Below are 24249 nucleotides of genomic sequence, written 5' to 3'. Positions count from 1 at the left end.
CGGTGGGAATCAAACACATCAAGTTCTGGACTCTGGTTGGAGGTTCGCTCATGTACAAGAAAGGTGTGATCGGCTCAGTGGAGGACGGCCGCATGCAGACCATGTTGTCTGTTGCGTTCGGCGCCGTAAGAAACGCTGACGTTGCTTTTGTATGTAACGCTCTGGTGTTTGCGGACTTGTGGTAAATCGCTGTTTGTCTCACTCAGAACAACCTGACATTCACTGGCGCCATCAACGGAGACGTGTACGTGTGGCGGGAGCATTTCCTGGTGCGCGTGGTGGCAAAGGCGCACAGCGGCCCCGTCTTCACCATGTACACCACTCTGAGGGACGGCCTTATTGTTACTGGGGGGAAGGAGCGACCGTGAGTCTGCAGTTCCTGAAGATGCTGACCTACCACCTGCTTTTGGTGTTAATACAAAAAAATGGTCCCAGATTCAACCAGTCATTTAAAGTTTGCATTATTAGGGGTGTGGCCTCTTTGAATTACATGTGGATAGTGACACAGGTAGTTGTAGCTCCTAGCTGTCTGCTAGGCTTCACCTGAACTGGACCTCTGGACCGTGTTTGTGCTGTTGGAGCTTTTTTACTAACAGACGGTCCAAGAAGGCGGAGCTCCAGGTTTGGTGCGCAGTGATTGATTGGACATTGCTAATCTTTGTCTGACTGATGCTTTCATATAGTCTGTGGTAACAAAAGTCGCTAGCATTAGCTCATGATAAAATCCATGCTCTAAACGATGGCTTCCGGAATCAGTGGGTGATGCCACAGTGGGTGATGCCTAGAGATGGCACAATACCAATTTTTTATGTCCGATACCGATATCATAAATTTGGATATCTGCTGATACCGATATGAATCCGATATAATGTTTTTTAATCAACAAAACTGTTTTTTAAATATCTTGCTGCATTTTGTATAAGTTCATACTCAAGTTTAAAACAACAACTACACTAAAGCTATTCTGTTATACCTGTATGCAAAAAAAAAATTTCATAGTTCAGCAATACTGATCAATCTAATAAACTTAGACCTACACCATCCTCCCTATTCTGGTATTTTAAAGAGTACTTAGCATAAATATTAAGCAACCTAACTAATAGGGTTCCAACTCCCAGCAACAACAAAAATAAATAAATAAAAAATAGGGAACCACCCCTCACGCTCCACCTCATGATGCTTAATCAACGTAATCAACCTTAATTTGATGCAGTGTGAAAAAAAATGCACAGAAATAAATTATTTTTCAAGAAATATTAAATAGATTCAACATCTTTCTTCAACAAAATTGCAGACTGCACAGATGGTACCTTCCCAAAGGAAAAAGTACTATAGCTTACTAGGGTATATATTAGACTTAATAGTTACTATATACAGTAATGGACTTCTATTCATTTTACATCAAATTAAAACTTTGGGTGTCAGATAATTATTTATTAAAAGCTCGACATTTTAAATGAGAATAAGAAAGAAAAGTATGTCTTTGTGCCCCTTTTCCCTGTTCATGCCCTATCGGCCCCCCTGGCTAAACTTTGCTAGATCCGCCCCTGCACAGTTACCAGCCGTCAGCTACATAGAAAAAGATCCTCGAGTAGAAAGTAATATTAAATAAATTCTAACAACAGCTGATCAAGCTTAAACGTGCTGCTGTTGTTCAGCCGCTGGTTTCCTCTTTCTGGTGCAAAGTGGGCCAAAAACAAACAAGAGAGATGATCAGCTGATCATTGATCAGTTTCATGATTGAAGCAGCAGCAAGAAGAGGCAGTCGCTCGTTAAGCTTAACGCAGGAATGCTTTACAAACATTCAGAGATGGACTTACACACTTGCTTTACTTCTCTCGGGGATAACTTTGTCGGAGATGAAATGCCGGGTTGCTAGCGAAGCTCCAAATGCTATCCAGACCACCGACAGGTCCCGCATGCCACAGCCGCTCTATCACGTGATGCATACTGCTCCGACGTTCTGAGGCGAGTTACGGCGTGTCGCAAGTTTTGTGAGGTGTGATATTTAATGGATCGGATTACATTTTTTATTTTTCTCCGATATCCGATCCAGTAATTTAGGTCAGTATCGGACCGATACCGATACGTAATATCGGATCGGTCCATCTCTAGTGACGCCACAGTGGGTGATGCCACAGTGGCTCTATAAACCAGTGTTTCCACACCTTTTGGAGCACGGCTCATATGAAAAATCACACAGCACACCACCAAACAAAAAGCATATTGATCATTTTCCCCCGAGCACTGAGCTTGGCTCAGTTTGTCCCCAGTTTACGTCTGGACTTCTTTAAGTTGCTTGAAGATGTTTCACCTCCCATCCGAGAAGCTTCTTCAGTTCTAAGGTCAAATGGTGACCTCCCCAGACGCCTTAACGCCCACTCACATCCTGGGCCATCTGACCTCAGGGATTCGCATGATAGGGTGGGGCCAGGTTTCACAGTGAGCTCACCCGAAACTCTGGCTGATTGGGACCCACACCCAGTTTCACACCTTGGCTCAGGTGATTAGAGGATCATCAGGGGTCCTTTTGTCCCTCTGTGGGGGGAAACTCCCACTAGGTTTATAATAATAATAATAATGGATTGGATTTATACAGCGCTTTTCAAGGCACCCAAAGCGCTTTACAATGCCACTATTCATTCACTCTCACATTCACACACTGGTGGAGGCAGCTACAGTTGTAGCCACAGCTGCCCTGGGGCAGACTGACAGAAGCCAGGCTGCCATTTTGCGCCATCGGCCCCTCTGGCCAACACCAGTAGGCGGTAGGGTAAAGTGTCTTGCCCAAGGACACAACAACCAGGACAGAGAGCCCGGGGATCGAACCGGCGACCTTCCAGTTACAGATACGCTTCCCAACCCCCTGAGCCACGGTCGCCCCAATCGTCCTATATCTGGGACTCTCCACCATTTGACCTTAGAACTGAAGAAGCTTCTCGGATGAGAGGTGAAACATCTTCAAGCAACTTAAAGAAGTCCAGACGCTTTTCTTTGCAAGCTCCTTTGACTACGATGACCTGGATGACTGAGAACCTTCACAGACATACGTCCCCAGTTTACCTTTTTTGCTTTCTTCTGACCCATCTCATGCTCTGGCCTTCATCTGGGTCGGAGTTTTCTCCAGGACCAGGTCAGACTGACTGCTGTTTCTGTTCAAATATTTATCTATTGCTATTATGCGCTGCATCGTCTCACAGCGTGAGGATTATGTAATTTCTTCTTCGACTTCTTCTGTTTTACTGGCAGTTGGAGACCCATTGAATTAGAGCAGGTAGTTGTACTGCCCTCTAGTGGAAGAGAATGCCATTGTTCTGCCCGTTACTCACGCCGGTCATTTAGAGTACTAATCAGGTGGAATCAGATAATCTGCCGCACCACAGTGGTTGGGAAACACGGCTATAAACCGTGTGGACCGGCCACAAGCATGGCTAAAGGTTAAAGGTTACACCAGGTGAAGATGAGGGTTCAGACAGATCCATTTTAGGGATGTACCCTTCTTCTGGATTCCTTTGATGTATATAAAAAACATGAAATCCCACTGTCTGCTGCTGTTCATCAGGACCAAAGAGGGTGGTGCTGTGAAGCTTTGGGACCAGGAGATGAAGCGCTGCCGAGCTTTTCAGCTGGAGACCGGCCAACCGGTGGAGAGCGTCCGATCTGTCTGCAGAGGAAAGGTGTGAAGAACACACAGTGGAAGGTCCGTGGTGCTTGATGTTATTGTGATTCCAGTGACAGGAAGAGTAACCTCCAACTCTCTGACAGGGTAAAATCCTGGTGGGAACCAAGGATGGGGAGATCATAGAGGTTGGAGAAAAGAACGCTGCCTCCAACACCATGATCAACGGACACACTCAGGGAGGGATCTGGGGTTTGACAAGTCACCCTTTCAAAGACGTCTTCATCTCCGCCAGCGATGACGGGACCATCCGAATATGGGACCTGGCTGATAAGGTACGGGGTTGAACTGTGGTGTGCTGCCGACCTCACCTGGTACGGTGTATTCCTTTAATCCTGCTTTCTGTCTTAGAAACTCCTGAACAAGGTGAGTTTGGGCCATCCTGCCAAGTGCACGTCCTACAGTCCCAACGGAGAAATGGTTTCCATTGGCATGGAGAACGGGGAGTTCATCGTCCTGCTGGTCAACTCGCTCACCGTCTGGGGCAAGAAGAGAGACCGCAGCGTGGCCATCCAGGATATTCGGTGGGTTTGAACATTAGCACGAACAGGAGCCTCTAACAGTTCTGGGACTAACTTCAGTTTCTGGATTTCTTTGTTCAGGTTCAGTCCAGATAACCGGTTCTTGGCGGTGGGCTCAGTTGAAAGCGCTGTGGATTTCTACGACCTCTCTCTCGGGCCATCGCTTAATCGGATTGGTTACTGCAAGGACATTCCCGGGTGTGTCATCCAGATCGACTTCTCTGCTGACAGCAGACACATCCAGGTACTTTCACTTCCTTCTTAAATAAAGGTTAAAGGTTAAGAAGACACGTGCTGAGTTATGACACATGGGTCTGTTGTTGTGACCTCTGACCTTTTCCTTGTGGGTCAGAGCTCTGTCAGGTGAGAGCTGGTTTTCAATGTCTTGATTTATTCACAGGTGTCCACAAGCACCTACACCTGGCAGGTGCACGAAGTTCCCTCAGGGAAGGTGATCACGGATCAGCCCATCCTAGACAGGATCACCTGGGCAACCTGGACCAGGTGAGGCAGAAAAGTTGATTTGCTGTGCTTAATGTTAGCTAATGTTAGTGTTAGTGGGAATGCCTCAGACCATGTATGGGTCTCAAACTCCTCGAGGGGCAGTGTCCTGAAACTATTCCATGTGTCCCTGCTGCATCACACCTGAATACAATTAGTGGGTGATTAGCAAGGCTCTATAGAACTTGACTGCATGCTGAGGTGGTGACCCCTAACCCTACCTACTCGAGTAAGTGTTTGGAAAAATTTACTTTTATTGCACTGTGTTCATTCAGTCATGAGCTGCTGTAACAGTAGGGCTGCCACGATTAGTCGACTAGTCACGATTACGTCGACTATCAAAATCGTCGACGACTGATTTAATAGTCGACGTGTCGTTTGAAGCTTTGTAAGATCACAAAAGACGCAGGAATAAGCAGCAGGATTTAAGAGTGTAATAACGGACTGAAACAGAAGATGGCAGCACTGCATGTACAAGGAACCAGCTGCCGTTAAACCCCGAAGAAGAAGAAGAAGTTGTGTCCCAGAATTCATAGCGCAGCCCAGCTCAGTTTCCAACAATGGCGGCAGCTAGTTAGTTTTAATATTACTCTTATTATTCTTTCTGGGTCACAAAATAAACGTTTAACATATTTTCAGGCGAGAATGTAGCTGTGTAAACCTCAAATATCTGCTCAGTTTATCAGGACACCACATATTTTCAAAAGCGCTCCGACGTTTTCGGAGACGTCTGTTACCCACTAGCTCGATAGCTAGCCGGGGGCAAGGCTCACTAGCGCCGTGAGAACACCGGACTCCCGGCAAATCGTTTTCAAACCCACCGCCGTCTTTCGCTACTCAGGTTAAACATGATATATGAGTCACTTAGATAACTTAAATGTTATTGTTTGGCTTTTTTCAGTATTTTATTTGTTCCTGAGTAAATCGGTTTGGCTGAGATTAAAGTTATAGTTTTTACACAGCTGAATAAACGTCAAGCAGACAGCTGATTATCAGAAGTGTGAGATGCTGGAGAATTTACTCCAGTGTCCTGTTATATTTTAGATAGCAAGGAGTTTATTAAACTTCACCGAAACAATCTGCAAATGTCATTAAAATTTAATAAACTATCATCTTGTCTTTATTGTTAGTTAGCACAGACCTTAAACACTTAAAGCTGTAAGCTAATGATGGTTATATAAGAGCAGATGCTGCTGGTGCAATAAGCTGTAGTTTTACATCCAATGGATGATGATCCGATTAGTCGACTATCAAAATAATGGATTGTGGCAGCCCTATGTAACATGAATCAAGAATTACCGCCTCAGCATGCAGTCTGGTCCTATTCTCTCGCTAATGACCTGCTAACTGTATTCAGGTTGGAGCAGGGACACATGAAACAGTTTCAGGACAGCGGCCCTCGAGGACTGGAGTTTGAGCCCCCTGCTTTATGGGATGCAGAGGAATCAGGGCCCTCTCTAATCCAAGAAACAAAACGATAAGATGGGGCTGTCCTTGGTGGTGGTGGGGTTCCCTCATGCCGGGCCTTTGTTAGGGAAGTAAACAAGTTCAGAGGTTTGGGACCCAGCTGCAGAGCACTAATCCTCCAGCCCTGGGTCGCCATGGAGTCCTGAACTAAAAACAGGAAGCACGGATTCAAATTGGGATGGGTTCAGGAAGATCTGGAGGAACTTTTCATGAATAAAAAACAGGAACTAGTTCCAGAAGCGTTGCCACCTTCCTGAGCTCATTTAAGGTGTGACCGACCTGACGGAGGCGTTTCTGTTCGGTTTTCGTAGCATCGTGGGGGACGAGGTTGTCGGCATTTGGCCTCGTAACGCCGAGAAGGCCGACGTTAACTGTGCCTGCGTTTCTCACGCTGGAGTCAACATGGTGACCGGAGACGACTTCGGCCTCATCAAGCTCTTCGACTTCCCCTGCGCCGAAAAATTTGTAAGTGAGCTCCGAAAATGAGAAATCACTGAAAGGTTCAGCTCACACTGAGCGCCACCTTCTGTCTTTATTTCCAGGCGAAGCACAAGCGTTACTTTGGCCACTCGGCTCACGTGACCAACATCCGCTTCTCCTGCGATGATAAATATGTGATCAGCGCTGGCGGCAGCGACTGCAGGTGAGACCTGAATTACACCAAATCTTTGAGTGAAACCAGCCAAACGTGGGCAGAAAACTGACTGCAGAGCAGCTCAGACAGTAAACTCATGCTTTGCTTGTTTGTTTTTTTTACTTGATCTAAATGAGACGTTTTAGGACCCCTGAGACAAAATTCTAATATTTCACAGAGAAAAAGATTCAGGACCTTCAGGATGTATGTTTTCAGTTCAATTTTATTCATACAGCACCAAATCACAACAGCAGTTGGCTCAAGGTTCTTTACATTGTAAGGTAGATTGTACAATAATAGATACAGAGAAAACCCAACAATCATATGACCCCCTATGAACAAGCACTTTGGCGACAGTGGGAAGGAAAAACTCCCTTTTAACAGGAAGAAACCTCCAGCAGAACCAGGCTCAGGGAGGGGCGGGGCCATCTGCTGTGATTGGTGAGAGAAGGAAGACAGGATAAAGTCATGCTGTGGAAGAGAGACAGATTAATAACAGGTATGATTCAATGCAGAGAGGTCTGTTAACACATAGTGAGTGAAGAAGAAACACCCAGTGCATCATGGGAATCCCCGGCAGCCTACGTCTATTGCAGCATAACTAAGGGAGGATTCAGGGTCACCTGGTCCAGCCCTAACTATATGCTTTAGCAAAAAGGAAAGTTTGAATCTTAAAAGTAGAGATAGTGTCTCCTGAATCCAGACTGTGATGAGCTCTGAAACCTGACTGAAACTCTTCCAATAAGCCATTCGTCTGCAGATGGTCTGCTTGCTGTTTCACACTCCTACTCTGAAAGGAAGGTTGGAGACTGGCTGGTTGTTACTGATTGCTGTCTGTCTCTCGTCTCCTCTCTGCAGCCTGTTTGTGTGGAAGTGTCAGTGAGGTCCCTGCAGTCCTGTTGGGTTCACAAGAGTCTCCTCCTCTTCTCCTCTGATGCTGCTCCCCCGACTCCTCGGTCTGAACTCTGACCCGAGTTCACCTCTTGCTGTACAGTTAATGTGAGGACGTGTTTCCTGCTGTTGTGGCGTGTTGCTGTGACCTGTGGACGGCGTGTAGCTGTGTCGTGTAGCTGTGTCTGGTTTGTCGGGATGTGCCTTTCTCACAAACTCTGACCAAACATTTGATACAACTTTATTTATAACGGTGGTGCTATCAGACTGTCGTGGTGTCCTGTCAGAAGATGATGATGATGAAGATAAAAAAGAGGAAAATGGATCTGTGTTTGATCCTAGTTATTAAAAAGGGAAAAAGTAGAAAACAGTTTGTATGGAACTTTATTTAAAAAGTAAAAGAATTCTACCTCAAAACAGAACAAATAGAAATGAAGAAAATGTATTTATTAAGGTAGAAAATAAATATTTACATCCACACGGTGGCGCTGTCTTCTCTCTGCTGTTTGTCTGATAATAAAAAAACACTTTTCTTGGAACCCCACACAGAGGGATCAAAGGTCATCAGGACCTGTCAGGACTCTTGCTGCACCATTTTGGATTAGCTGAAGGCTTTTCAGGGAGTTTTTAGGACTTCCAGATAATAATGAATTACAGTCGTCCAGCCTGGAAGTAATAAATGCATGAACTAGTTTTTCAGCGTCACTCTGAGACAGGATATTTCTAACTTTAGAGATGTTGCACAAATGGAAGAAAGCAGTCTTACATATTTGTTTAATATGTGCGTTGAAGGACATGTCCTGGTCAAACATGACTCCAAGGTTCCTCACAGTGTTACTGGAGGCCAAGGTAATGCCATCCAGAGTAAGAATCTGGTTAGATACCATATTTCTAAGATTTTCAGGGCCGAGTACAATAACCTGAATAACTGACTGAGAGCACACCAGGTGAGTTAGTCTTATTATAGTAACGCAGACACATGTGAGTCTGCAGCTGTCCTGATCCTTGTCTCCGTTCACCTGCCTGACCTGTGGAGGGCAGCAACACGCAAACCTAACAGAAGGCGCCAAAGTGCTTCCGGTGTGTGTGCTGGCTGTCATGGCGGCTCCCTGTCGCAGGACTTTTTCACGATGAGCTGAGTGGACAGCGCGAAGAGAGAAAACCAGAACGACCGGAGGCGGATGTCGGGGTTGCTGAGGTACCGTGACGCTCCCTTCTCTGACGCTCTGCTGCTGGGTTGAGTTGACCGTAGTTCCGACGTAGAGTCCTCCGGTTTTGACGTCAGGCAGAGCCAAGCGTCACTCAGAAACCCTGCGAGGTAATGTCACGTGAACGAACGACACCTGAGGCTTTAGGTGAGCTGCTCGGTTCAGTTTTCACGTTCGGCTCTGATTAAACGTTTCTTTAATCAGCGTCTTCCTCTGCAGGCCGGAAGTTCAGCCGAGCTACACCAACACTGCTGTTTAACAGCTGTTATGTTTTTCACGGATCGATGATTCTTCGTTATCGGTTTGAATTTTTAAGTCTCACTTTCACATTCGGCGCCCGAATTAACGAACCTATCCTCCTGAGTCCTCCGGTGTCAGTCCGTAAGCTCTGCTCCAAACTTCATTTACAAAAGACACATTTTTACGATTTGTGGTGCCGAGATGTTTTAGAACAAAATGTAAACATGTGTTCCTGATGTGTTAGAGCACTCGGGTTAATTCGGCATAGATGTAGTCCACCACCTGCATCCAGCTTTCATCTCACCATGTTTAATATGTAAACTTCATATGCTGCTGCTTCAGGCAGAGGACTGGACAACCACACGTGGAGGGTGGGTATTTTAAAACTGTCAGCTGAGGATATTAGATATAGAACTGTATATACCCCAAACAGTGTGTGTCAGACACTCGCCTGATTGGCTGCTGCTTGTCAGGATGTGTGCGGGTATATTACCTGCAGAGTTTGTGGGCTGTGAGGCCGACAGAGAGGAACAGACACACTCCTGAGTGAAAGGATCGATGGCTGGTCTCAGTGAGACCGCCTCCCGATGATGATGATGATGATGATGACGTTTTACCTGCAGATGTTTGCTCTCTCGCACGTTAGGCTCACCTGTCCCTCTGCAGCTATGAGTGTGATGTCTGCGGTGATGCGGGGTACCCGGCGGCTGGTGCACGCAGACCCAGCTCTGTTCAGTAACTTCCCGTTTCCGGCCGTATTCTGCCGTGCCGGGAGCGCCGACTTTCTCCTCACCTGCCAACCGAACAGGAAGTTCGCCTTCAAACATGTGAGTTTCTTCCTCCTGATGATGTTCATTAACAAAGACGCAACATTACAGTTCCTTCGTCTGTACAAATAAAATTTTAGTGAAAAAAATGAAGCATGTCATAATAAAGATAATTTTTAACTGCAGGTCAAAGGTCAGAAGAAAGAGCAGAAGACCCAGAAGGTCAAACCCAAAGTGGACAAACAGGAAGTTGAGATCCGACAGGGGATGACGGCGGCTGCACTCGCTGAAGCCATGAACAGAGACTTCGGTAAGGATGATAGACAGTATACAGGTGGGCGGAGCTATTTGATGTCTCCCATTGGTCGCTGAAGCGTCAAGATTATGGAACGCCAGGACTGCCATAATGAATTAATTAAATGTGGCAATAATTAATTAAAATTGGAATTAATTAAATAAATAGTTATGACACATGTAATTAATTAATTATTGACACATTTAATTAATTATTTAATGATATATTTATTTATTTCATTTTGGCAGTCCTGGTGCCTGGCTCTCATCATCTGTCAGCCTCACCCATCAAACTCAGGGGGCGGGGTTAACGCTGCCCATGCAGCTTCTCTAACATTTGATTGGTTGCCGTGCAAAGTAAGTCAAAACAGGTCGATCCTAGATAATCGATTGCTTGTGTAAACTTGGGGCAGCCAGGTATCCCAGAATGCAGATCAAATCACAGGCAGCAATGGTGGTGGTGTAGTTTTAAAATACCCCGTTTTTCTGTCACCAGCTACACTTTTAACAGTGTTTTAGCCGCGAATGTCGCGCCGTATGTCTGGTCAGGTTGTCAACATAGAACATGTTTGCAAAAGTGCTCAGATGTTTTCAGAGATTTCACTAGCTCTGCTAACAGTTAGCATGCAGAGTGCACCGAGGGGGTTACGTTAACCGGTTTGTTTACATATTCCACTCTCCGTGTTCCACATGTTGCATTCGCAGATTCTCATTTTCACCGAACGATCGTCTCTTTCCGCCTGGTCTTGTGTCTCTGTGCTTCTGTAACATAAAGAACGAGCTGACATTTTTCTCACGAAACCAGCGATCAGCTCAGCAGACCCTCAGTTTACCTGCATGCATCCTCCTCTTCCTCATCTGTCAGCTGTTTAACACCTGCTGCTAATTCAAGAAACACGCCTAGTTACCTGGTGATAGTCACAGTTTAACTGGGCAGCCGGTGCTCGATATAACGCAATGTCAGCGCATTTTTCTGCACAAGATAAGTAAATATAGTGTTTTCCCCGAGCGCAGAGCTGCTGGAGCTCGTTTCCTTACAGAGCACTTTATAGGCGAACAGCTTTATCAGCGGCTGATGTCCAATCACCGGCACACAGCTTTGAAACCTCAGCTGAGTTTTAGCTCTCAGTGGTTAAACGCTGGACTTCATTCACTCAGGTTCTGTCTGTCGGGTCACGTTTACTTCGCTGTTTTATTTACAACTGAGCAAATCGGTTTGGCTGAGGTTAAAGTTACGTTTCATAACTGCATAGTTTCACAGACGTTTAATGGTTCAGTGGCACATGTGTTAGACTGAACTATCATCTAAATATCATCTGTTTTTTAATAGTTATTCAGCTGTATTCTAAGCACCAGCTGTCTGTTAGAATGTGATTTTTTCTCTCTCTCTGTTGGCAGAGGTATAAAAATGCGCAGGAAAATCTGACATGCATGGCGAACTTCACCGACGATATTTAGGGAGGAATAAACACACATCAAACATAAATGAACCATTTGTCTGTCTCCATAATTGAGAGAATTTTCTCTTCTTATGTCAACACTCTCTCTCTTTTTTTTTCTTTTTTTTTGCTTTTTCGGTCATGTTATGTTTACCTGTCAAAGGCTTGTTACAAACTATGAAACACATTGTGCAGACTTCTGGATGTTAGAAGAAAACTAATACTGCTCATGAATGAGACTAAAGGCAGGAAGGTGTCCTTTAAAACTAAACCTGTTAATAGGACCTCCCTGTTTATATCATAGTTTATGATATAGCACGTGTATTTCAGTAATAGCCTGCTGAGGCCACTATACGTGCTGGCCTCATATCAAATGTGAAGGCAGACTGAGTCTATGTTTGACGTTTTTTATATCTAATCTTCCTTTTCAAACATTTAAACAGCAGCGAGTCTGCAGCTGAGGGAACACAAATTCAAATTGTCGGAACAGGTTTGCTCGTTTCTTGGATTCATTTGGTGATTTATTAAATGTATAACTGTTATTCTAATCTGCTGCTGAGTCTCTTACACTTTTCTTTATGCTGTATATTTTCACGTCTCTGGAATAGTTGGCAGTTAGATAGTCAGCTGGGAAACTTTGTGTTAACTCATGGAGCTGAGGATATCGTGGATATGCTGACCTCGCTGCGTGGTGTACAGAGCGAGGTCAGCATGATTAATATTCACAATAAAAATATTAGCCGAACATCATGAAGTCTGTATGTGTTTCATAGTGTCGAACAACCTTTGTACAGTTAAAGCCAGCAGTTACTACATGACGGAAACACCAACGTTATCTCTTTTATGTGTTTATACACAGGTCACGCTGATTACTGAACAAAAACCCAAAGATCAGATGTTAAACAGATTTATTTGCTCTCTCTCCTCCTTAAACATGTTTTTAATGTTAGTTATAATTCAGACTGAAACACGTAGGACACATAAGAACATCAGGAAATAAAACACCGATAAATATAACCTCAGTAAAAGAAGTCAGCGCTTTGTCGGTGGGATTGCTTGCGAGGCGAGCGGGTCTATCCCATGCTTTGCCGTGAGACTGGGACGACATCTCCGAAATCATCGAAACACTTTTGCAAAGAGGCTGTATCTTGACAAACCGACCAGACACATGAAGATTAAACCACTACATTCTCTGCTAAAAAAAATATTAAAACGGTATTTGGTGACACACAAACAGGGTTTTTCAAAGTTCAGTTCTGTTAGCTTCCACATGCCGGTTGTTGTGTGCTAGAAACAATGGCCACCAGGCCAAAGCAATGGTTTTGACTCGATCAGCGTTAGCCCCGCCCCCTGAGTTTGATGGGTGAGGCTGACAGATAAAATTATTTCATGATGAGAGCCAGGCGCCAGGACTGCCAAAATGAAATAAGTAAATATATCATTAAATAATTAATTAAATGTGTCAATAATTAATTAAATGTGTCAATAATTAATTAATTAAATGTTTCATAACTATTTATTTATTTAATTAATTCCAATTTTAATTAATTATTTAATGGTGTATTTAATTAATTCATTATGGCAGTCCTGGCGTTCCATACAAGATGAGCGTTTGACCTTCGTTGTCTTGGTTCCAAAAAACGGACCAAGAGTTTACCGCCACCTGGTGGCCATTAGACAGAATGCCGGTTTAAGGCTCCTCCTCGTGCGCCTACTTGTCCGACCCTGGAGCGACGTCGATGTTTTAAACTGTCTGTGGCTGGAAGCTGTTTTAAATAAAGGTCTATTTGAATCTCAGACCACGTGCTGGAGGCTCTGCTGAACACGTCGGTGCATCTGGACTCTCTGGAAAAGGACACGGTTCTGGAGGAACGATGGATTAAAGAGGTGGTGACACGGTCAGGGATGAAGTTCAGATGGGCCAAACTGAGCGCGAGCAGAGAGCGACCCAACAGGGACGCCTGCAGGAGGTGACAAGAAGTCTCTGATCACGTGTATGTAACTCGTCACAGTGGTTTGTAACAAAATAAGGTTCTCCGTTACCTACAACCTTCACAGACCGCCTGCTGATCCCACCCTCCTGGTGCCACGGCCCCCGGTGGTCACCATCATGGGTCACGTGGACCACGGTAAGACGACGCTGCTGGACAGCCTGAGGAAGAGCCAAATCGTCTCCACAGAGGCCGGAGGCATCACGCAGCACATCGGGGCTTTCCTGGGTAACAGCACGCTCTAAACTTTATTTAAAAACACCCAACGACAGGAAACGAAACAAGATTTTTTTTAAAGACAAACTTTAAGAGCAAACAGAAGAAAATGTAATTAAATCATAAAATCTGTCACCAGACTCTGCTGATCGATTATTGAATGTTGTTTTAATAAGCAGCGTTTGCAGGTTTGTGCTCGTTTACAGACAGTAAACTTTTTCCTGAAGCTTCGTTCCCGCTCTCGGATCTTTTCTTCCAGTCCAGCTGCCGACAGGTGAGAAGATCACCTTCCTCGACACGCCGGGCCACGCCGCCTTCTCCTCCATGAGAGCCCGTGGAGCCAACGCCACCGACATCGTCGTTCTGGTGGTGGCAGCTGATGATGGCGTCATGAACCAGACGGTGGAGTCCATCGAGCATGCCAGGAGAGCCAAAGGTGGGAGCTCCACCTGACAGTCGCAGCCGAGGGCTCAGAGCGAAGCGTCGCCCCGTTTCTACTGCTTTTACTGGATTTCTATTCATTTTGTTTTTATGCTCTTCTACTGCTGATTCTACTGTTCGTCCGTGTTTCAGTCCCCGTGATCGTGGCGGTGAATAAGTGTGACAAGCCTCACGCCGACCCTCAGAGGGTGAAGCAGGAGCTGCTCGCTCACGACGTTGTTTGCGAGGAGTTCGGGGGAGACGTTCAGGCGATTCACATCTCTGCTCTGAAGGTGAACTCATCAAACAACACATCGCGTTGTTTTCCCACAATGCAATGCACAAAGAACATTCCTATTGGTCAGTTAGTACAACAGACAGGTTAAAGGTAAAGTAATGAAAGCAGTTAATATGGCTTCCTTAAAATATGAGATCGTTGCTGTAGACCAATGATGTCATTGATGACGTTGTCAGGGTGATAACCTTCTGGCTCTGACTGAGGCCACAGTAGCTTTGGCAGAGGTGTTGGAGCTAAAGGCGGAGCCTACCGGCCCCGTGGAGGGACTCGTCATCGAGAGCAGGACCGACAAAGGCAAAGGGTAAGTCCTTCACAGTGCTAACTCTGGTTTACTGGAAACATGAAAGAGTCAAACAGGCCCAGTGTGACCAGTTTGGTCTTCCCAGCCCGGTCACGACAGCCATCGTCCAGCAGGGGACGCTAAAGAGAGGCTGCGTGCTGGTTGCTGGGAAATCCTGGGCTAAAGTTCGCTTCCTGTTTGATGAGAACGGCTGTGCTGTGAGGGAGGCGGGGCCGAGTACTGCGGTGGAGGTGGTTGGCTGGAAGGAGCTGCCGTCAGCTGGAGAGACCATCCTGGAGGTGGAGTCTGAGGTGAGTGGGATATAAACCGGGTCCGCCCAAATGAAATCACTTCACATGAAATAGAATAAATGTTTTATTAAACAATAAATCGACAGAGGTTGTGTTCATCTCAGCGGATGCTTCGCCTACAAGAAAAAAGGAGAAATATTAAGTTTGCGTTAAAAATCTCTTCAGAACATTTCGCTGCGATGTTCGTTTTCTGCCTCCTCTTTGCAAACTTTGCTCTTCGTTGTTTTTTGCTCTGGTTTTAAATTTTGGGAAATTTAAATAAAAATCCAGACTGGATTGTTGGTGGTTGGTTTCCTTCGTGGGTCAGAGATGACCATTTCCTGTCAGTCCCTTCCACAATAAAAGCTTTCCTCCTTTGGCTCCTGCAGCAGCGAGCGCGGGAGGTGGTGGAGTGGAGAAGTCACGATGAGGAGCAGCGGAAACTGCAGGAGGAGCAGAGCGCGATCGAGCAGAAGCAGAAGCTCCACCTGGAGGAGTACCGCAGGGAGAGGGAGGGGCTGTCCCACCTGAGCTGGAGGCAGAGGAAGGTGGCGCTTTACCGGGCCAACAAGACCCGCTTCGCCACGAGGCCCAGCGAGAGGATGCAAAGCGACCAGCTCAGCCTGCCGCTCATCATCAAAGGTACGCACTGAGCCAGCTTCAAACAGGCTCCGCCCACTGTGATGTCACTAACTGAACAACCGTTGACCCAGGTGACGTGGATGGCTCGGTGGAGGCCATCCTGAACATCCTGGACAGCTACGACGCTCAGCAGTGCGAGCTCGAGGTGGTCCATTTCGGCATAGGAGACATCTCTGAGAACGACGTCAACATGGCCGAAATGTTTGGAGGTACGAGCAAAGGACGCCATTCCAGATGTTTTTATTCATTTTGTGTGCAGCAGATTCTTCTGACCGCCGGCTGGTTTAGTGTGATTTCATGATGGGATTAAAGCTGAGAGCAGAGAACGCCTTCTTACAGAGTGTCTATGAATGCATCACAGGGTACCTGAGTTTAAAATAAATAATAAATCTCCTGCTCCACCTTCAAACATCGTGTGGACTGTCCTGACTGGCTGCGTCTCGCCATCAGGCTCCATCTATGGCTTTAACGTGGCGGCGAGCCGTGGCATCGAGCAGCTGGCAGCGAGGAAAGGCATCCCGCTGCGCCTGCACAGCGTCATCTACAAGCTGGTAGATCAGCTGAAGGAGGAGCTCAGCGCCAAACTCCCACCACTCGTCTCAGAGAACATCACAGGTGAGTCGGCACCACACGGTCATGTGACCACAGCTGAGCTCAGGTGGAGCGGAGGCGTATCAGTGAGATCAAAGTCAGCGTTTCATCCCTGCTAAATCACCATGGTAACAGGTAGCATCAGCATCTTAATTTTACCGCCTTACGGCCACCAGGTAAACGCGTCTCCATCTGACGCTTCTACCGTTGTTTTAAATCATCATCATCTGATTGGAGCACGTGACGCTCAGAGCTCATTTAATGAGGAAAACAGAAGCAATGTGAGCACGCTCAGAGTGCGGAGCAGAGGCAAGATCTGCATATGTTCATTTTGTTTCTAGCCACACCCCCTTAGGTCACATGTCAGAGGAAGATGAACCTGTGATGTCAGTCACACATATCCTGTTCCCCCCGGTGCAGGTGAGGCGTCGGTCGTCGCCATGTTTGACGTCACCGTGGGAAAGAAGAAGGTTCCCGTGGCCGGCTGTCGGGTTCAGAAAGGTCAGCTGGACCGACGGTTCAGGTTCAGGTTGATCCGAGGCCGGGACACCGTGTGGGAGGGTGAGTGAGACCGGAGCTGGGGTCAAGCAGCAGGACTGGACCGTGTTGTTCTAACGTTCTCCTGATGTTCCCGCAGGTTCTCTGGCAGCACTGAGGCACCACAAAGATGACGTGCAGACGGTGAGGGCGGGCATGGAGTGCGGCCTATCGGCTGACGGCGACGTCGACTTCAGAGCCGGTGATATCGTCGTGTGCTTTGAGGAGGTGGCGGCGCCGCAGGTCACTTCCTGGGACCCCGGCTTCTGAACTCCCATCATGCACTGCTGCGCAGCGCTTCTATTACAGACTCTCAGACACAGATGAACCTGATGTTTAGTTTCAGACGTTTATTGAAAACTGAACAGGAAGTGGTTAAATTCAAACTGAAGCACAGACGTGTGTGAACATCCTGCTTTCTGACTGGACAGAACCTCTAATAAAATATACGTGTGATTGTCTGAACCAATCAGGAAGCTCATCAGGAAAGAGTAAATGTTGTCTGTGATTAATATTCTCGCACTCGACGGAACGCTGAACACTCCGCTTTCAGCGTTCCATCTCATTTCTTCTTCTTGGGCTTTGTCGGTTTGGCGAGCAGCAGCGGGTCGATCTCATCTGCACTCAGTCCTCTGATGGCGAAGAGTCGAGCAGCGCGCTCCGACGGCGTTCCCCCACACTTCAACCCACGAGACATCAGTTCTTTTTTCAAGACGTCCAAACCCAGAGACTCCAGCTGCTCGACAGACGCCACCGAGAGCAAATCCAGCTGCTGAAGAACAACAAGATAAGATAAGATAAGATAACCTTTATTAGTCCCACATGTGGGAAATTTGTTTTGTCACAGCAGGAAGTGGACAGTGCAAAAGTTATGAGGCAAAAATTAGAATATAATAAGAATAAATACAGTACACAGCTGTACAGAATAGAATAAAATACTATATACAGTAGAATAAAATAAAATATACAATAAGATAAAAATAGAATACAAATACTATATACAACTGAGTAAAAATACAACGATGACAGAAAGGATTATTGCATATGTATGGACAAGAGTTAATGATCGCAACATTTGACTACTCGAACACACTGCAGTGGTTTGTATCATATCTGTCTAATAGACTCCAGTTTGTGCATGTAAATGGAGAGTCCTCTTCACACACTGAGGTTAATTATGGAGTTCCACAGGGTTCAGTGCTAGGACCAATTCTGTTTACATTATACATGCTTCCCTTAGGCAGCATCATTAGAAGACATAGCATACATTTACACTGCTATGCAGATGACACCCAGCTCTATCTGTCCATGAAGCCAGATAACACACACCAATGAGTTAAACTGCAGGAATGTCTTAAAGACATAAAGACCTGGATGGCCGCTAACTTTCTGCTTCTTAATTCAGATCAAACTGAGGTTATTGTACTCGGCCCTGAAAAGCTTAGAAATATGGTATCTAAGCAGATTCTTACTCTGGATGGCATTACCTTGGCCTCCAGTAACGCTGTGAGGAACCTTGGAGTCATTTTTGACCAGGACATGTCCTTCAACGCACATATTAAACAAATATGTAAGACTGCGTTCTTCCATTTAGCTCCAAAATTAGAAACTCCATAAAAACCTTCAGCAGATCCAAAATGCTGCAGCAGTAAGAAAACCTCCACAGCTCAGCGATGACATAATTCAGACTTTAAAATTAACCTTAAACGTCTCATCAGAAACTTTAACCCTGAAAATTTCAGACTTTATTCATCGGGTACACACCTGTTGAGACGGCTCGCTTGATTGTGATGGTTTGGACGGACCAGGATGGTTCTGGTCCTCTGACGGTGTCCCAGTCTGGTCTCTGGAGGTCTTCTCAGAGTCCCGGTCCTCTGACGGTGTCCCAGTCTGGTCTCTGGAGGTCTTCTCAGAGTCCCGGTCCTCTGACGGTGTCCCAGTCTGGTCTCTGGAGGTCTCCTTGGGGATCTGTGTGGTTCTGGTGCTTCCACTGTTTGAGGATGAAAGAAGACTCTTTCAGACATCGTTAAATGACGGTGGATCTGGTCCCTGGCGCTCTTTGGGCTTTACCTGCTACCCTCCTCTGCCTCTCTTCGTGTTGTCATGGTAACGATGGCAGCAGCAGTTTCACGGCTGGATGTGGACGGAGCCTCGTCATCATCTGAGCTCATCAGCTCGTCCATCTCCTCCAGCCCTGTCCTGTGAGCACAAGCATGATCAGTCAGTTTCACTCTGAACCTTCTCAGCTTCCCACATTTTGTTGCTAGGTAACAGACGATGCAGTTCCAACCAAATACAGCCGACAGAAGCTCACGTAAACGGACGCTGACCATCAGAGACGAGCTGCGAGCGCTTCAGCTGAACTCAGAACACACGAATCTGTGCTGGTGGTCGGTGAGGTCACTGGAGCTGCTGATAAAAGACGCTGTGATGTCAGCGGGCGCCAGGAAACCTGTTGACATCACAGTGCCCGCTGAGTTGATGGATTCACCAGAAATCACTGACACCCCACTTAACTGTTTTTCACCAAGCGTGACCTCACAGGATTCAACTGGTTTCATCGGTTGGGTTTCAGCCAATCAGAACCTCCCTGGCTGCTGACCTCATGTTTTTATTTGTCAGGGTGTGATGTTGCTCGCACAGCGAACGACCTGCCGTCTCGACAAGGACAATAATTGAGAATAATTTGCCTTTCAGAAGCTCGCTGTAGCTCAGAGCCGCCGGCGGCGTGCTTGTCGTTCCCTGTCTGAGTGATCGCGTAACAGCTGCCATGTTCAACTCTTCCTGTCATTAACGACTCACCAGAAGCACCCCCCTCCTCCTGCTGTCTTCGTCTTCTTCTTCGCAGGCTGCTCACTCTGATCACAGTTCAGCCTCTTGGCGCCGCACATGTCGTCCACCTTCACCTGGCTGCTGGAGGAAGCCTGCAGACCTGCAACAGGAAACACACCTGGCGTCAAACACGTGCAACCTCGCGCTCTCACCATGCGAGCTGTGCAGCGCGGCCAACCTCTGAGCACCGAGTCCTCGAGTCGCTCGGACAGGTCGTGGCACTGCTGCTGGTACTCTGCGTCGGTGAACTGGTGTTTGGGCTCATTGAGCTTCCTCTGCAAGCGCTCCAGACGCCGCTGCTCCTTCTCTGCCTCGCGCTCCGCTTGCTTCTTCAGCCAGTCCGCCATCCTGCCGCACCACAGAAGAACAGACATGTCACTGCAGTGAGCACCGGCCGCTCACAATCAGACTCTACCCACAAACTGCAGGAGGAAGTGACCTCGACGGTGGGATAGATTGTTTGACAGGTGTGTTGCTGGCCCAACATCACAGTGCTTTGAGCTTACAGCAGCAGCTGCTGCAGAGCAGATGTTTGAGGTGAATCATCATCAATAATTAACCTGAATATTTTACATCAACTGTAGAAAATTCACCTTTCAGAGTTTTTCTGGTGTTTTAAAGCTCGTTTTCAGACACTTGAAATTTAAGTGCGCTCACCTGGACAACACCTTGGACACTGCTGTATAAATAACATTCAAAGCGTTTCTGTTCTCATCATGTTTTATGTGCAGCCATCAAATCGTATTATTATTATTATTATTATTATTATTATTATTATTATTATCATCATCATCATCATCATCATCAAATCTGTTAAACTGGCTCCAAACATCTCAATACGTTTACTGCCAACGTGACAGCAAACCAGAGCAGGAAGCAGAGCAAAGTGTGACAGGAGAGGTGTTTGCACAGGTGTCTCCACGCTGAGGTGGGGAAACTAAAACGTGCAAACAGACATTATTGAGCCTTCTGGCTGAACGCTGCCACCTGCTGGTGAGACTTTCATTACATTTACCACAGATTTTACTGGAAGACCTTTAAAGTAGGGCCGGGTATCGTCACTGATTTCTAGAACTGATTCAATTCAGATTCACAAGGTCCCGAATCGATTCGATCCACGATTTGAATCTGGGAAATTTTGCCTCAGACAGTCAGAAATATTATAATTCAGATGATGCATCAGTACATTTCCATATGTTTATATCTATAAAAAGAAAGCTTGTGAGCATCACAGCAGATGCCTTTGTGTAAAAGTAACTATATGTTCATCATTGAACAGCAGAAATGAGACTTTGTTTTCAAAAGTAAGTAAAAGGAAAAAACAACGAATAATGAAGAAAACTGATTTTTGTTGTTGTTTGGAGAGATAAAAACCTGCAGCTTCAGAATCTGTGCAAAAAGGGCGTAAACACAAAGCGCGGAGCCGCCGAAACATCAGCATCAGCGAGCTGTCGGCTTTCAGCCCCGACCGTGTCCGTGCCGCCGGGTGAGAAAGGCGACATCTCCTTAATTCTGACCCGTCGGCGGGTCCGCACTTTGAGTTTAGCCTCTGTTTTAGCCGTTTGGTGGTTGTTGAAGTTTTGTGAGGTTTAACCTGAGATTCTGGCGTTTCGGGTAAAATAAATTTTTATTTAAAAATCGATTCAGGATTTTAATGAATCGATTTTACGTTATCCATGCTAGAATTTATTTTAATCGATAATCAAAACCCAGCCCTACTTTAAAGACTACAGAGTAATAACACTTCCTGTCTGATCTAAACATTTCAGCTCCTGTGTGTTTGTCTCACTCTTTCTCGTGGTTGACGTCTCTGAGTCTCCGCCCACTGAGGTCCCTGCAGGCCTCTCGATTGGTCGTCTTTTCAATCTGAGCGCCGAGCGCGCGCAGCATTGAACCGAACCCTAAAACACATTTCACAAGTTTCCTTCAGCTCTTCTGCAGCAGGAAAACTGGAAGCTACTTTCCGTTTACTGACCTCCTTTCCCTCCAAGGAGGCGGAGCTCCAGATGATAGACGGCTCCATGCTCCAGAGGATCGTCCAGGTGTGCCCGGCGCCCATCTCTGGTGACGTAGAAATCCTGGAAACATGAAAACTCGCTGAGATGAACCCTTCGATCATCTTCACATCCCCTGAAGCCGCGACCTTAACCTCCCGTAAACACACCTCCAGTTTATTTAATCTGGAATAAATCTAAATAAATAATTCAATGAATAAGAGCTGGCAGGAAGTACGTCATAACAGGGCTGATCCTGAGGCTCTGATTTTACGGATTTAAGTCAAAATGATTAGGGCTGCCACAAACAATTAGATAGTCGACTAGTCACCGATTATTTTTGCGACTAGTCGACTAATCGGATCATCATCCATTGGATGTAAAACTACAGCTTATTGCACCAGCAGCATCTGCTCTTATATAACCATCATTAGCTTACAGCTTGAAGTGTTTCAGGTCTGTGCTAACTAAAAATAAAGACAAGACAAGTTTATTACATTTGAATGAAATTTGCAGATTGTTTCGGTGAAGTTTAATAAACTCCTTGCTATCTAAAATATAACAGGACACCGGAGTAAATTCTGGAGCATCTCACACTTCTGATAATCAGCTGTCTGCTTGACGTTTATTCAGCTGTGTAAAAACTATAACTTTAATCTCAGCCAAACCGATTTACTCAGGAACAAATAAAATACTGAAATAAGCCAAACAATAACATTAAGTTATCTAAGTGACTCATATATCATGTTTAACCTGAGTAGCGAAAGACGGCGGTGGGTTTGAAAACGATTTGCCGGGAGTCCGGTGTTCTCACGGCTCTAGTTAGCCTAGCCCCCGGCTAGCTATCGAGCTAGTGGGTAACAGATGTCTCTGAAAACGTTGGAGCGCTTTTGAAAATATGTGGTGTCTTGATAAACTGAGCAGATATTTGAGGTTTACACAGCTACATTCTCGCCTGAAAATATGTTAAACGTTTATTTTGTGACCCAGAAAGAATAATAAGAGTAATCGCCTGAGCCAAGGTGTGGCTCAGGCGATTAGAGGACCATCAGGGGGTCCTTTTGTCCCTCTGTGGGGGGAAACTCCCACTAGGTTTATATCTGGGACTCTCCACCATTTGACCTTAGACCTGAAGAAGCTTCTCGGATGAGAGGTGAAACGTCTTCAAGCAACTTAAAGAAGTCCAGACGCTTTTCTTTGCAAGCTCCTTTGACTACGATGACCTGGATGACTGAGAACCTTCACAGAAATAAGAGTAATATTAAAACTAACTAGCTGCCGCCATTGTTGGAAACTGAGCTGGGGTGCGCTATGAATTCTGGGACACAGCTTCTTCTTCTTCGGGGTTTAACGGCAGCTGGCATCCTTGTACATGCAGTGCTGCCATCTTCTGTTTCAGTCCGTTATTACACTCTTAAATCCTGCTGCTTATTCCTGCGTCTTTTGGGATCTTACAAAGCTTCAAAGTCGTCGACGATTTTGATAGTCGACGTAATCGTGACTAGTCGACTAATCGTGGCAGCCCTAAAAGTGATTCACCCTTTCATGCATGAATTATGACAAACTCAATCAGGATTTTTATTCATCGTTAGGAATGAAAAAATGATTTTTGAACTTCATTTTTTAAACATGTACTTTTCAAAGAGGTTCAGTGGACAACATTTTAACTTAAGAATTTGACAAACGAATAAACAATACACACCGTGTATATTGTTTATGTGCAAGTACACCATCAACACTGACACAAATACACGGAAACGGCCTTTGAATAGCTGTCCACTGTAGTGACCACTATGTGTGAAAGGGTTAAACTCGTGATTGCTTCGGCCTCCTCTGGATATAACCTGAGGTTACTGTCAGTGCTGACCTCGTTTGGGACAGGTTAATGCCGAGTTTAGCCTTATAGCTTATATGCTAACCGCCGACAGGTTGATTCTGTTCACCTGGACGTAGCGGTTTCAGTGGGAGGAACGTTTCGTCACTTTTCCAGGTGACTTTTTCACATGAGTGACGCTACGTCCAGATGAGCGGGATGTGCTTACCTGGAAGATTAAGCATGCATCAAAACACTTTATATGCTAACGTTAGCGCAGCTGCTAACACTGATACCCGGAGTGCATTTAAACCGCCTAACCCGGGCTAACTCACGCTAACCCTGGTTATCCCGGATAATTCGTCTCAGCCTCACCTCCGGAAGCGGCACGAGCCGGTCCAGGACGTGCCTGACCACAGAACCGACCGGAAACACGCAGGTAGAACCTCTGCGGCCCAAAGCGCTCACCGACACCTCCATGTTGCACAACGCTCATGCGCAGCTCTTCCGCTTCTTACTGGCTGAGTTTTTCTTCTCTGACTTAAAACGCGCGTCATTGTTACTGTACAGATGTACAATGATATACAGCGCCACCTGCTGATCCGGAGTGCACTGAGCCCACGTCACGCCACCACAACAATTCGAATTAGTGAGCTAATAATGTGATTCATGGTCTCAGTTTCATGCATTAGGTAAAAGACACA

General features: G+C 46.0%; 3 protein-coding genes across 9 annotated transcripts in view; 2 read left to right on the top strand and 1 right to left on the bottom strand.

The window, feature by feature from the left end:
* Nucleotides 1-8538, top strand: part of LOC309708267 (echinoderm microtubule-associated protein-like 6) — a 41124-nt gene extending 32586 nt beyond the window's left edge. For all 3 annotated transcript variants that reach the window (XM_082536125.1, XM_082536124.1, XM_082536123.1), the window contains 10 exons: nucleotides 1-125; nucleotides 207-364; nucleotides 3563-3677; nucleotides 3766-3954; nucleotides 4031-4203; nucleotides 4282-4444; nucleotides 4601-4704; nucleotides 6480-6633; nucleotides 6711-6811; nucleotides 7661-8538. The exon at nucleotides 1-125 is cut by the window's left edge and continues 84 nt beyond it. In XM_082536125.1, the coding sequence (XP_082392251.1) occupies nucleotides 1-125; nucleotides 207-364; nucleotides 3563-3677; nucleotides 3766-3954; nucleotides 4031-4203; nucleotides 4282-4444; nucleotides 4601-4704; nucleotides 6480-6633; nucleotides 6711-6811; nucleotides 7661-7685 (1307 nt within the window). In that variant the 3' untranslated portion in view covers nucleotides 7686-8538. The remainder of the gene's footprint in view (nucleotides 126-206; nucleotides 365-3562; nucleotides 3678-3765; nucleotides 3955-4030; nucleotides 4204-4281; nucleotides 4445-4600; nucleotides 4705-6479; nucleotides 6634-6710; nucleotides 6812-7660) is intronic.
* A 231-nt stretch (nucleotides 8539-8769) lies between these two features.
* mtif2 (mitochondrial translational initiation factor 2) lies at nucleotides 8770-17387 on the top strand. Of its 4 annotated transcripts, none has more exons than XM_082536149.1 (14): nucleotides 8770-8891; nucleotides 9788-9968; nucleotides 10095-10218; nucleotides 13440-13611; nucleotides 13700-13860; nucleotides 14108-14284; nucleotides 14422-14561; nucleotides 14743-14867; nucleotides 14953-15157; nucleotides 15526-15778; nucleotides 15850-15987; nucleotides 16229-16393; nucleotides 16790-16930; nucleotides 17007-17387. In XM_082536149.1, exons 1-14 carry the CDS (start codon nucleotides 8875-8877, stop codon nucleotides 17174-17176), a joined length of 2169 nt encoding a protein of 722 aa, XP_082392275.1. In that variant the 5' UTR covers nucleotides 8770-8874; the 3' UTR covers nucleotides 17177-17387. The 4 variants fall into 4 exon arrangements, 3 of the variants coding, with proteins under 3 accessions (XP_082392275.1, XP_082392276.1, XP_082392277.1); XM_082536150.1 differs by having other exon boundaries at nucleotides 8782-9011; XM_082536151.1 differs by having other exon boundaries at nucleotides 8782-9048.
* Nucleotides 17237-24131, bottom strand: sde2 (SDE2 telomere maintenance homolog (S. pombe)). 2 transcript variants are annotated; one of them, XM_082536159.1, is made up of 8 exons: nucleotides 23921-24131; nucleotides 21714-21816; nucleotides 21528-21639; nucleotides 19917-20086; nucleotides 19709-19838; nucleotides 18977-19105; nucleotides 18671-18896; nucleotides 17237-17678 (listed from the first exon to the last, which is right to left on the bottom strand). In XM_082536159.1, the coding sequence occupies exons 1-8, from the start codon at nucleotides 24023-24025 to the stop codon at nucleotides 17469-17471; spliced, it is 1185 nt and encodes a 394-aa protein (XP_082392285.1). In that variant the 5' UTR covers nucleotides 24026-24131; the 3' UTR covers nucleotides 17237-17468. The 2 variants fall into 2 exon arrangements, with proteins under 2 accessions (XP_082392285.1, XP_082392286.1); XM_082536160.1 differs by having other exon boundaries at nucleotides 17237-17675.
* Nucleotides 24132-24249: the final 118 nt, after the last annotated feature.

Source organism: Aulonocara stuartgranti (assembly GCF_965226115.1).
Source record: "Aulonocara stuartgranti genome assembly, chromosome: 6".
In the NCBI taxonomy this organism is placed as follows: Eukaryota; Metazoa; Chordata; class Actinopteri; order Cichliformes; family Cichlidae; genus Aulonocara; species Aulonocara stuartgranti.
This window is presented reverse-complemented; position numbering and strand designations above follow the sequence as displayed.

Excerpts from the sequence above, each read along its gene's own strand:
- sde2 (XM_082536159.1), bottom strand. The coding sequence starts at position 24,025 with ATGGAGGTGTCGGTGAGCGCTTTGGGCCGCAGAGGTTCTACCTGCGTG. Across the intron at positions 21,640-21,713 it reads CCTCCTTGGAGGGAAAGGAG|GGTTCGGTTCAATGCTGCGC; the intron begins GTCAGTAAACGG and ends AATGTGTTTTAG. Across the intron at positions 19,839-19,916 it reads CGAGGACTCGGTGCTCAGAG|GTCTGCAGGCTTCCTCCAGC; the intron begins GTTGGCCGCGCT and ends TTCCTGTTGCAG.
- mtif2 (XM_082536149.1), top strand. Across the intron at positions 13,861-14,107 it reads GCACATCGGGGCTTTCCTGG|TCCAGCTGCCGACAGGTGAG; the intron begins GTAACAGCACGC and ends CTTTTCTTCCAG. Across the intron at positions 16,931-17,006 it reads CCGGGACACCGTGTGGGAGG|GTTCTCTGGCAGCACTGAGG; the intron begins GTGAGTGAGACC and ends ATGTTCCCGCAG.